Raw genomic sequence first — 13501 nt, forward strand, 5'->3', positions numbered from 1 at the left:
GTCTTGCCCCATCTGCGGAGCAAAGCCAACACAATTACTTAATATTAAAGATATTACTTCAGAAGTTTTCAAGGCCAAAACACATGCCCTTTAATATGGAATCAGCCCTTTGCATGCTTGGATCCGCTTTTTCGAGTTTGTGTTGAAACTTTCATACATATATAGTCGAGATGAAAAAATGGCACGTTAAAGATTGCGATAAACCTCAATTAATAACTCGAAAACAATTAATACAAAGGACACTTTTAAAGGAAATGAGCCTCAATGTAGACAAGCCTATTCCAAACGGCAGCGGAAACTCCAATGATGGCAACACAGCAAGGAGGGCATTTTCTGACGCAGCCTTATTAGCCTCAATTTTAAATGTTGAAGAACAATTACTGAAAAACTTCTATATAATTTTAGTGAGCATTTTCTGTGAGCATGAAATTAACTCAAGCAAGTTTGAAACCTTTTGTGGAAAGGTATCCTATGTCTCCTACTGTTCACAAGGTACTAGTACATGGTCATCAAATAATAGAAAACTCCTTGGTTCCTGTTGGCTGTCTTGGGGAACATGCATCCGAATGCCGAAATAAGTTTTATAAGAGCGATAGAAGGGGGCATGCAAGAAAATGCAGTCGGCTGGATAATGTGACAGATGTTTTTAACAGAGCCTTAGATACTTCGGACCCATTTTTGTCCACTACCTTTTTAAAAGAACGACAAAACAAAAATAAAAAGAAAGACATACCAAAAGAAGTTTTCACGCTGCTTCAATCGCCATCTTTAAATATTTTAACAAATAATGACAAAGATTATCAGGAAGAAGATGAAGAAGATCATGTAGATCAGAACGGAGATGAAGAATATGACGAAGATGTTGAACTTGATGTGATTACTTCTAACGAAGAATATATTGAAATAGAAGAAAACTAAGTTCATATTGGTAGTAAGTAGTCTCAATAAGCTGTTTGTAAGTTACGTAATATTTTTCTTTCTGCTTAGAACACATATATGCAGTTTAAAAATGTACCTAAGCTATTTTGGAAGGGAATTATCCACCCAGACAAATTTAATATAAAAACAAAGAAATAATTTAATTATTTTTAAATAAATACTTTTTGTTTCAGAATGCACAAATTCGCGAAATAAATGAAATATATGGAAACACTTTACTATAAATTGTCAAATTATTGTAGAGATCATGTTCAGGGCGGAGGTGTAGGCGTAATCGAATGAAAAAATAAACAAAAACCGAAATGCTACTTTAATCTACGTGATTCACCTGCAAAAATTTAAGTCATAATCTTTAAATTTGTGATTTATGCCAAAAAAATTACAAAAATCCCCATAGTGCATTGTTCACACGCTTGCTTAGTCGCTCTGCGTGCGACTTTGCAAATTTCTTTATGGTTGCCGTAACCGAATCAATATTGAGGTCACGTTCTAGATCTTGCGTCCTAATGTACCACAAACTGCATGCTTGAGTGCCGTAGTCTGAAATCTTTATATATGCGCTGTGTTACTATAGCTGGTGCAACCCCATAGCGGAATCCCATAGGTCCAGATAGGTTTGAGAATTTGTTTGTAAAGCAGTATCTTGTTGGGTGCGGATAACGCTGATTGCTTACCCATTAAAAAAAATAAATAAAAAAATAAATAATTGGCGCGTACACTTCTGTTAGGTGTTTGGCCGAGCTCCTCCTCCTATTTGTGGTGTGCGTCTTGATGTTGTTCCACAAATGGAGGGACCTACAGTTTCAAGCCGACTCCGAACGGCAGATATTTTTATGAGGAGCTTTTTCATGGCAGAAATACACTCGGAGGTTTGCCATTGCCTGCCGAGGGGCGACCGCTATTAGAAAAATGTTTTTATTAATTTTGCTTTCACCGAGATTCGAACCAACGACCTCTCGGTGAATTCCGAAAGGTAATCACGCACCAACCCATTCGGCTACGGCGGCCCATTAGCCAATGCATATTTTGGAATTTTAGGTCCAGTTCTTCTCTTTTCTTTTTCACGTGCGCACTTCACCTAAGTTTCGTGTCGAGCGTCATACCTAGATACTTTGCTGTATTAGAGTATGGTACTTTAATGTTGTTTATGTATATTGGCAGGTAATTGGTCTTTTTGTTTGTAAAGTTGATGTGTACAGACTTTGTTTCGTTCAGTTTAATGTGCCATTTATCTGTCCAATTGTATATTTTATTGATAGCAAGCTGCAGTTGTGTAGTAGACTCTATTTCTGTCTTTCCGACGGTTAATATTGCAGTATCATCAGCAAATGTTGCTATAAAGCAATTTCTGCTGTTTGGCAGGTCGTGAGTGAAAAGTAGATAGAGAAGAGGTCCAGGCACACTTCCTTGCGGCACACCAGCTTTTATCTCTTTCAGTTCAGAGAACTCATCTTCGTACCTGACGCGAAAATAGCGCTCAGACAGGTAGGTTTTTAAGATATTAAAACATTCTGTTGGCAGTACATTCTTTCTTTTCCACAGCAGGCCAGCATGACATACTTTATCGAAAGCTTTAGAGACATCGAGAAACACAGCCGAACAGACATTTTTTTCTTCAAAGGTGTTCTCGATGATACGAGTTAATCTGTGAATTTGGTCAATAGTTGAGTGGCGCGCGCGAAATCCAAATTGGTGTGTTGGTATTATTTGTTTATTTTCTATGATATTGCTCAGGCGCTTTATCAAACATTTTTCCAACAGTTTTGACAAGATGGGCAACAGTGAAATTGGTCGATATGATGCTACATCGTTTGGAGGCTTTCCTGGTTTTAGAATCATGATGACATCAGCTATTTTCCAATAGATTGGAAAGTATTGCAGCTTAAAGCAAGCATTCATTATGTTTGTTAGCTTAGTAATGATGTTTCGTCGAACTTGTTTGAGGACTTCGGCAGTTATTAAATCAAACCCTGGAGATTTCTTCGACTTCAACTTTTGTATCTCGGCGCACATCTCATCTTCAGTTATGGGTACTATATCGCCATAATTATCATTGGCTATGCCATCATTATTTAGTATTGGTGATGTGTCGCTATTTGGTGTAAAGATTTTTGCTAGATAATCTGAAAATATGTTTGCTTTTTCTATGTTGGTTTTCGCCCATCCATTATTGCCTACTTTGATTGGTGGATTATGGTTAGCTGGCTGTTTAAGCTTTTTGGTGCATTTCCATAGTGAGTAGTTTGTGTCTCTTTTATTATTTAATTGCTGTGCGTAGTTTGTAAATGATTGATTTTTGTATTCTTTAATTTTATGGCTGAGATCTTTCGCTGCTTTGTTCAAAGCTGCTTTATCAACAGGTGATCTTGTTTGATGCCACCTACGCCGCATTTTTCGCTTCTTTAGCACCATTTCTTTTATATCTTTTGTGTATTTGTGGCCAGCGGAAATTTTCATTAAAGGAGGTGTGCTCGACCAAGCAGTGTTGTATTTTTCTCGTCAGTTTTAAAACTTCGTCATCTATCTTTGTTGTTGATTCCATTGGAAACGTATTGTCTTCAGATTCTTCTAACATTTTGCGGAAATAATCCCAGTCGGTAAATTGACTAGTTAATTTGAGAACTGGATCACGTAACACTACCGTTTCGCTGATAGTTAGATAGATTGGCGAGTGATCTGAATTCATGTCTAGCCCATTTTCAATATTAAGATAAGCACTGGAGACTTTTCTGGTGATGAAGAAATCGATAAGGTCCGGATTTTTTTGTGGATCAGATGGCCAATAAGTTGGCATCCATGAAGATGCAGTGTTACAGTTTGTTTGTTGAAGCGCTTTGAAGAGCTCCCTCCCTTCCTTTAGTGGTTGTTAGCCTAGATCCCCAATGGATATGTTTAGCATTAAAATCACCGCCCATAATGAATTTTGTTTTATGACGCTCAAGATGGACATATTGATCGTATTTGATTTGGTGCCTTGGAGGACTATAAACAGCTGTCAATGCTAGATCACCTCCAGCATTAATTGTGATGGTGGTGGCTTGGAATTCATTGGTGCTGACTTTTTCTTGTTCGTAGTGTTTAATATTGCTTCTAATAATTACGGCACTTCCGCCTCGGGCACTGTTGCATGGGTGAATAGTGTGGTAAGTTTCAAAGTTTTTGATCTTGAAAAAAGTTTGATTAGTGAAATGCGTCTCAGCAATTAAACAAATGTCGATCTTTTCTGAATTGAGAATCATTTCCAATTCTTGCTGGTGCTTTGGGAGACCGTTCGCGTTCCATAACATTATTTTTAAAAAATTAGGCATGTGTAATTGACTGATAAATTTTAAATTCAAGATTTTGCAACCTTTGCTCCAGTGATTTGTTAAATTCTTGTTCTGTTAGTTTTTGCAATATTTTTGAAAGTATATTTTCTTCATGTGTAGTGACATTTTCGTTAGTTTTTGCCACTTGTGAATAGGTGGGTAGATTGCTTGGTGCTGGAATTGGTATTGGTTTATGCGATATTGATTTTGTACTAGCTTCATCTTTATTTTTCTCTCTTCCTTTAGTTTGGCTTTCAGCCTCAGTGTTATTTTTCCGCTGTCCGATTTTTTTGTCGCGAATTTTTTGTAGTTCTTTGGCTACTATGCAGCCTCTGTAGCTAGCAGGGTGTGCTTCTCCACAGTTGCAGCATTTTGGCAGCTGCTCCTTTGATTTTGTGCATTCGATTGTTTTGTGCTTCTGCGCACATTTGACACAGCGTGGCTGCTTGCCGCAATAATTTTGAGTGTGTCCGTAGGACTGACATTACTTACATTGAGGAATTAATGTTGTTTGTTTAATCGCTTCAATTTTGACAACCGCATGTAAGATTGTTTTTATTTCAAATATCTTTTTAATATCTTCAATTGATTCGAATGTGAGTAGAAACATATCTAGTGGCTCCTTTGTTTTCCATTTTAGCTTTTTAACTGCATTAGTGATTTTTAGGCCTTGTTTTTTAAGATCTTGTATGATATCAGTAGGATCGCACGAATGATGAAGATTTTTTGCTATAACTTTTATTGGTCTTGTTTGCTTGTTTTCATAAGTGTACCAAGAGATGTTTTGTGTTGATAGCGACTTTGTAGTCTTTCTATAATCATCTGGATCAAATGTATTTATTTTATAGATCTTATTGTTCAGAAGTTTAATAGAGAACGTATTGCTAGACCCGTTTTTTACAATGTTGAACAGCTTTTGGTACTCACATTCAGCTGTTACCATAATTGGTGGCGGACGTGGGGCTTTTTTATCATCTTTTGGTGTTTTATTGTTGGCAATTACTGTATTCAAGTTTGAAGTTGAGCCTATTTGTTCAGGTGAATTGACAGCTTTTCGTTTTTTAGATGGACGCTTTTTTAAGATCCAGTCCGTCTCTCGATCTAGCTCTTCTTCATCGGTTTCGTATTGAGGTGGTGTTTTATTTTGCTGTGCACTGTTGGTTTTACTAGTGACTGCAGTTTGAGCTTTTAGTTTAGCGTTTTCTATTTTTAGCTGTTGCAGCTCATTTTTTAATTCATTTTTTAATATCTTCTTTCTCTATATTTTCATGTTTTTTTAATAGATTTCCTCCTATAGATGGTGTATTAATAGTAGCTCGATTTTTGAACGAATTTCCACCGCCCGGTGGAGGTGTTCTTTGCAAATTCATTTTTTTTAATTTAAATGGCAACCCTATTCGATTTGGCGTCGATAATGCAGGTAGTATTAAGATTTCTATGCCAGTGCATAGGTGGCGCGCCGCACAGTATTTAGTTTTGATAAACAAGTACAGCTGAAGGCAAAACAAAGAAAAAACAAAAAAAAAACTGAAACAATTGCGGCAGAGAGAGGAGAGCGGCCTTCAGCTGTACTTGGAAAATATACACATATAAATTTATTTTTATGAATTTAATTTTATGGTAGTTCTTAACACTATGTTAATACTGGACAGACTGCCAACATATTTGACAGTCGTATTTATACTTATACCTCATCTTACTGTTTTAGGTACACGACTTGTATATTAGTTTCTTTGTTTGCTGTTTAGGAAAAACATGTTTATCTTTTGTTATTCTAAATATATTTTTATCTTTTGTTATTCTTAAAATACATGTGTTTATCTTTTGTTATTCTTAACAAATGTTCATCTTTTGTTATACTCTAAACACATGTTTGGATTTGTTTACCCGTGCATGACTATATCATACTTAGAATTTACTTAACTATTTTTATTTATTATTTGTGAATGAAATTATTCCTTAACTAGTTGGGACATGGCAGCCATTTCAAGCGACTTTCTTATATGATACTATTTTGTATTATATTATGAAATACTCTAAATATACATGGGCTTTCCAATAACAGGTGTTACAGGTGAATGGATTGCGCTATTGAGAGATGATTAAGGATTTTTTATGGCCGGAATTGGATGGTACTGATCTGGACAACGTTTATTTTCAACAGGATGGCGCTACGTGCCACACAAGCAACGAAACCATTGATGTTTTACGGGAAAAATTTCCGGACCGCGTTATCTCTCGAAGAGGTGATCACAATTGGCCACCGAGATCTTGTGATTTAACACCTTCTGACTTATTTCTTTTGAGCCACGTGAAAGAGAAGGTTTACGCCAACAGCCCAGGGTCCATTCAAGACCTCCAAGATGGAACTCGTGAGGCTATGGAGGACATAGGGAGCCACTTTGCAATTTGGTTATGGAAAATTTCATGAAAAGGATATTGTCCTGTAAGCGTGGTCGTGGTGGTCATTTGCCTCATCTTATTTTCCACTATTAACGGCGTACCTTCCTCTTAAAGTTAATAGTGACTTTTATACATAAATACATGTTCATACATATTTGAATTTATTTATAAAGGTTAATAAAAGAATGTCCTTTATTTATTATATACTTAATGAAATGCGCAGAAGCAGCATTCTAAAATGTTCTTTAATACAACAAAAACTATTTAATTCATAAATGCAAGCGCATATTTCTGAAAGCAAGTCTCGATCATTCATAAAACGAGCCCACCACATCTTGCCTCACGCGTATTAATACAAAATTACAAAAAGTATATATTTTAGTTCTGCCCGTATGTTTGGATCAGAACGTTTCTTTATTAACCTTCTAAACGATAGTTTCTGCGTGTTGGGTGGGCTGGCCTTATTTATACCACTGCTCGACTATAGATTAAAAAGAACTACAATAGTTGTGGCATATAATGCTACGAAAGCGTGTTGTACTGTTGTTGAGCCAGAGATAGGGATGGTGTGATCATGTTTGCGGTTAGGGTATAAACTCTCTCCTCCTTTTGAAGGACTAGCCGTTCTCGGTTAAACTATACTTATCGCATTCTTTCTGATAAAGCGTCTCATTCATTGTTGTTTTTGTATTTGTTCGTACTGCAATTATGTTTCTCTCTGTAACTTGATTTTTCTATATTGTAAAGGGTGATTTTTTAAGAGCTATAGCAAAGTTTTTCAAAAAAACACACATAAAATTCAGAAAAATTCATAAAATTTTGATTTAAATCGATAGTACAGTCCATATAATTTAATGTTCCATCCGCTTAGTCCAATTTTGGCATTCTCTTTCCAATGTTTCGGCCCGTATCTCACATATAAATGAATTAATGTTGTCTTCCATTGCGTTAATTGAAGAAGGCTTGTCTGAACAGAAATGAGCTTTAACATAGCCCCACAAAAAATAATCTAAAGGCGTTATATCGCACGATCGGGGGGCCAATTGACAGGTTCCGAACTTGAAATAAAATGTTTACCGAACTCACCTCTCAACAAGTCCATTGTTTCGCGTGCTGTGTGGCATGTGGCACCGTCTTGCTGAAACCACATGTCATGCAAGCCAAGCTCTTGCATTTTGGGCAAAAAAAAGTTGGATATCATTTCACGGTAGCGCTCACCATTCACAGTTACGTTACGATTCGCAGCATCTTTGAAAAAGTACGGTCCAATGATACCTCTAGCCCATAAACCGCATCAAACTGTGACCTTTTCTGGATATATTGGTAGCTCTTGCAATTCTTCTGGCTGATCTTCACTCCAAAATTGACAATTCTGCTTATTTACGTACCCATTAATCCAAAAATGAGCTTCGCCGCTGAACACAATTTTTCGATAAAAAAGTGGATCTTCGGCCAACTTTCCAAGAGCCCATTCACCAAAAATTCTGCGTTGCGGTAGGTCGTTCGGCTTCAATTCTTGCACCAGCTGTATTTTGAAAGGCTTCACACCTAAATCCTTTCGCAAAATTTTCCACGTTGTTGAGTAACAGAGGCCCAATTGCTGCGAACGGTGACGAATCGATAAATGATGGTCATCATTAACACTGGCCGATACAGCTGCGATATTTTCTTCAGTTCGCACTCTACGTAAGCGTGTTGGTGGTGTGATGTCCAATAATGTAAATTTGGTTCTAAATTTAGTCACAGTAGCTCGAATAGCCGCTTCAGTCTGTCGATTAAGCTGACCATGAAATGGAAGAAGCGCGCGATAAACTTTTTTAACAGAACACGCATTTTTATAATAAAAGCGATTCATGGTTAAATGATGGACCAAACTGAAGATGTTTGACAGTGAAACAAAACGCGAAACGTGCGTCAGCTGTTGAAACCAACTGTTTAAAAATATAATAAAATAACCCGTAATATATAATTCCTTACGCTTAGTATTGTTATCTTCTATCTATATATAATATATAAAAATTCAGCAGTTTTTTGCGTTGTGATGAGCTTTACGGAGAATGGCTCAACCGATTTTAACCGAACTTTGCCACATTGAAGAGACACATGTGAAGAAGGTTCGTGTTTTAAAATTTTAAGAATCGGATACCAGGGTCTCGAGAAATAGGCCAAAACGTGGACCCGGGTAACCCTAGGAGGTGTGTGTACAATATGGGTGGCAAATGGAAGCTGTTGATGATTTCTATAGTATAGAGTATTTTTCATACCGTTCTGTGACTAGGGTCTCGAGAAATAGGCCAAAACGTGGACCCGGGTAACCCTAGGATGTGTTTGTACAATATGGATATCAAATGGAAGCTGTTGGTGAATGCTTTAGTACAGAGTATTTTTCATGCCGCTCCGTGACTGGGGTCTCGAGATATAGGTCAAAACGGGACCCGGGTAACCTTTGGTTGTGTATGTACAATATGGGTACCAAATGAAATCTATTGATAAGTGCTTTAATACAGGATAATTTTCATACCTATTGATGACTAGGGTCTCGAAATATATGCCAGAAAGTTAAGTAAGTATTGAAAATGGGTTTCGTAAGGTTTGGTTGTAATTCGGAACACCGGCAACGCGTACAGCGTTCTTTTGAACCAGCCATAATGTCGTTTACTCTTTTAGCGCTTGGAGCGAAACTGAACTGTCAAATTGACAGTGTGAGTTACAATGTGTCAATATTTTTTTCTGATTTGGACGCCATAAGGAGAAGACGTAAGTGCAAAGTGTAAACATTTTTTGTGAATTTTTTTGGAGTGGATTTTGGAAAAATGCATAATTTCTTACGAAATTTGAGATTAATGTGAAATTAAAATGTTCAAATGAAATTATGTTTTGTTGACTTATTTTTTCGGTTCATATGCGATAAAAAAAAAAAAAATTAGCGTGAATAACGCTCAAACTCTAAGGCGAGAGCCTCAAATAAAAACAAAAGTGAATAGTGCATATTTCACATATTCACACGCACCAAGCCACACCCAAGGTAACAGTTGCCTTAAGGCGCCTGATAGAGATATCAATACCAATACTCCCTGGAGTGCCCAGTGCGCGTCACCATCAACTCCAATTCTCCCGCACATATCAAAAACATCAACCGGTACATCCTCCTCCACTTTGTTAACAATACCAAGCCACCAGGTCGCTCTCTACACTCTTCCTCTCACAATGACATCAACAACCAACACAACAACAACAGCAAACACAGCAGCTATAACATCAGTATGTTCCCTGGCACATCTGATTTGCTCTTCGGCAGTAACTTCAAAGACTTCCACAACATCGCAAGTACAAAGTATTTATACCATTAACCCCAAAGAACCAAATAAGCAAGATAACCTAAAACGACACCGTGACGGACAGTCCCCAAACAACTCAAACGAACAGGTGAACAGTAATAAAAAACATAAAGACAAAACTCAAAACACTGTACAAAAGACACTCAAAGAGTACTGGCTGGACAAGCACAAGAAGCTGAAGCGAATAAACTACATACTGACAGTGGGACAGAACCGAAAACAAAACCACAAATCCAAACAGAACAACGCAAACTTAAACCACCACCCATCTATGTGCAAAACGTTGAAAATGTACATGCATTAACAACAGCCCTTAAATCACTAACTGATACAAAATACGAACTTAAAGCACTCTCAACAAATGAAGTTAAAATCCAACCACAAGAAAGCATTCACTACACAAACATTCTAAAACTATTAAAAGATAAAGAAACAAAATTCTACACATTTAGACCTAAAGACCAACAAGGATTTAAAGTAATACTTCGCAACGTTCATCATGCAACAGATAAAAACGAAATCATATTGGAGCTGGCAGAACTTGGGCATGAAGTGCTAAACATACACAACATTGAACGCAGTAACACAAAACAACCTCTCCCGCTCTTCGCTATAGAACTAAAACAGCAAGACAATAACAAAGAAATCTACAAAATAGTAACCCTTCTACACTGCAGAGTCACGTTTGAGCCACCTCACCAAAAGCGGGCAATCCCCCAATGCACAAACTGCCAAAAATATGGCCACACGAAGAATTATTGCACAAAAGATCCAGCACGTGTAAAATGTGCTGGTAAACATAACACCCTTAACTGTAAAATCCATCACTCCTCCAGCAAAAATGAAATTAAATGTACCCTATGCGGCGAAAATCTCACCGCAAATTATAAAAGATGCATGGTCTACAAAGCCTTACAAATACAAAAATTCCCATCCGTCCGTAAAAAAGAACTACCAGCAACACCAACGCCACCCACAGATGAGTATCAGAACTCTGGCACAAATAAACAAATAACCCCAGGAATATCGTACGCAGAAGCACTTACCAAAAATATGCCTTCATCAACGAGCCATAAATAGCATTCTCCCACAACTAACACTTACCCGACGCAACAACAAGACGACTTACAAGAATTGAAACAAATGATGAAACAACTAATATAGTTGCTCAAATGACCAACATGATGAATATCATAACCTTGCTAGTAACTAAACTTGATAAACAATAAATTAATAATCGCTATCTGGAATGCTAACGGACTATACCGCCACTTACTAGAATTGCCATTAATTGCCATAATTAGGTTACAATACTTCCCAAAAGCATGGAAAGTTGCACAAGTTATAGCGATCCCCAAGCCAAACAAGAACGCTACTGTTGCTAGCTCGTACAGACCAATTAGCTTGTTGCCCATCCTCTCTAAATTGTTTGAAAAAATACTGCTTGACAGAATTGACCCGATTCTAAAACAAAAGACGCTATCCCCTCATCATGTTGGTCTCCTTGACGCGGGGATGAGGCTTAAGTGGTGGTCTGACCCCCATAGCATGGGGGCCAACCCAACACGAACTAAGAGGGAAGCTCCACATGGGGATTGGCTAGCCATCCACTCGCTTTACGGCGTATTTGGTGGCCACCCAATCACCATGCGAAGATCACCGTACCGACGAAGATCCCTTTGTCATCCCCAAACCCCCCTACATCCCGTTATTTCCTCTCCTAGCCCACCCCCTAATCCAGGGTGTTATGCGACACCGTGCCCATTGGATGGTTTGCAGCCAGGGGGTTCACCAGACCGGCTGTATTTCAACGGCGCCTTCCTAACACCGGGCCGCCTTAGGAAGTAACTGTGGCCTTGCCACGGCATGGGGCGCTGCCGAGGTGGACCGTGTTGAATTCCCCATTATAAAAATAGACCACTGCGCTCGCCTCGTCGAGCAGGTGGTCGTACCAAAAAGATGAATACAAGCAAAAATTTAAGCAACAAAACTTCCATTGTAGCGGGAGCAGGCTACAGTGGTCGTAATTCTACTGCCAAACACACACATAACGCTCTTCAGCGCGGAGGTGCCCTTGTAGACGAAGACTCGGACCACGAAAGCGTCGGGAGCATTAACACAGCTGAGGAAGAGGCTCTTCTGCGATCTCCGGCTGAATCCAATGGTGCTGCCTTGGATAGCAAGATCAGACCAAGGATCAAGCCTGATAAAGAGAAGCTGAAGGCCAAAGCCCGATACAAGGCCGCGGTCAAAGTTTGTGACCGATTTGGCAGCAAGTCCAACCTGACGAAGCAAGAGGAGGAACGGTTGGCTTGGGCCAGAGAGGAGATCAAAAATGGCCGGGCCTTCTACGCAACAAAGCCAATGTTCGCGGCTTCCAATCCGAAATATGCGAACAAAATCGAAGAAGAGCTAACCATCAAGAGGCTGCGTTTTGCGGATAGTGAAGCCTCAGGGCCATCAAAAAAGCAGAAGCACAGGCACGAGACGGCTAAACCGAAAAACGGTGACGAAAGACCCACGACGTCGAAAGCAGCGGCAGCGGCCAGTGAAATTGCCAAGAGACACCTCATAGTGGCACTCACTGACCGTAGCGACCAGCTGGGGCGAATGTCACAGGAACGGTGGAAGGTAGTGGAAATGAAGCTACTGGAAGCCATGTTTACAAAAATGGACGCAGAGCCGGACGCACCCATGCCAGCATTCGACGGAGCAGGGTGGTTCAGCGGCGTCAAAATCATAAAATGCAAGGATGACCCCACGCTCACATGGCTAAAGGAAGCGGTAAAAACGCTTCACGGCCTGTGGGAGGGGGCATCACTGGAAATTGTTGATCGCAGCTGAATTCCCTCAATACCGAAGGCAAAGATTTTCATTCCGCGAGTGGTAAAACCGGAACATGCGCTGCGACTACTACAACGACAAAACACGGACGTGCCGACAGACGATTGGAAAGTGTTGAGTGTGGCAAAACCAGCAACTGCTGATGGTGGCCAGGACTACATCATCCAAATCAACAAGCCGGCAGAGGACCTGCTTTACGCGCGATACGGGAGGATGGCTTGGGGAGTTGGTAGCGTGCACCTTCGCCTCAAAAAGCGCAACCCGACAGACGACAACCACAACACGCTCGCTGCGGGGGAGGTGGAAAAGGATCTCGGTATAGAAGAGATCCTGGAAGCCTCCCGCAATATATAGGAAGTGAAGAAGGGTGACTTGGAGGTAGTATCCAACCCCGAGAAGGTACTGAGGCCAGATGCTGAAAGTCCTTCAAGTAAACCTCCACAAAAGTAAGAACGCCTCAGCCGAGCTCCTGCTCAACATAGAGCGAGTCGGCTACGATGTGGCTCTAGTCCAGGAACCATGGATAGCATCGGGCAACATAGTCTCCGGTCTAAAGTCACACAACTAATATACAACACATACATCCCGATTGTAAAAAATAAGGTAAGAACAGTGATAATGGTCAAAAAAAGTATATGTTGTTATATTGATAATAATCTCTCTTCAGAC

General features: G+C 39.4%; 1 protein-coding gene across 1 annotated transcript; it reads left to right on the forward strand.

Annotated features, from left to right (window-relative positions):
• Nucleotides 1-11947: 11947 nt before the first annotated feature.
• LOC128870338 (uncharacterized) lies at nucleotides 11948-12832 on the forward strand. The gene has a single exon (XM_054112950.1). It carries the CDS (start codon nucleotides 11948-11950, stop codon nucleotides 12830-12832), a length of 885 nt encoding a protein of 294 aa, XP_053968925.1.
• Nucleotides 12833-13501: the final 669 nt, after the last annotated feature.

Source organism: Anastrepha ludens, chromosome X (genome assembly GCF_028408465.1).
Source record: "Anastrepha ludens isolate Willacy chromosome X, idAnaLude1.1, whole genome shotgun sequence".
Lineage (NCBI taxonomy): Eukaryota > Metazoa > Arthropoda > Insecta > Diptera > Tephritidae > Anastrepha > Anastrepha ludens.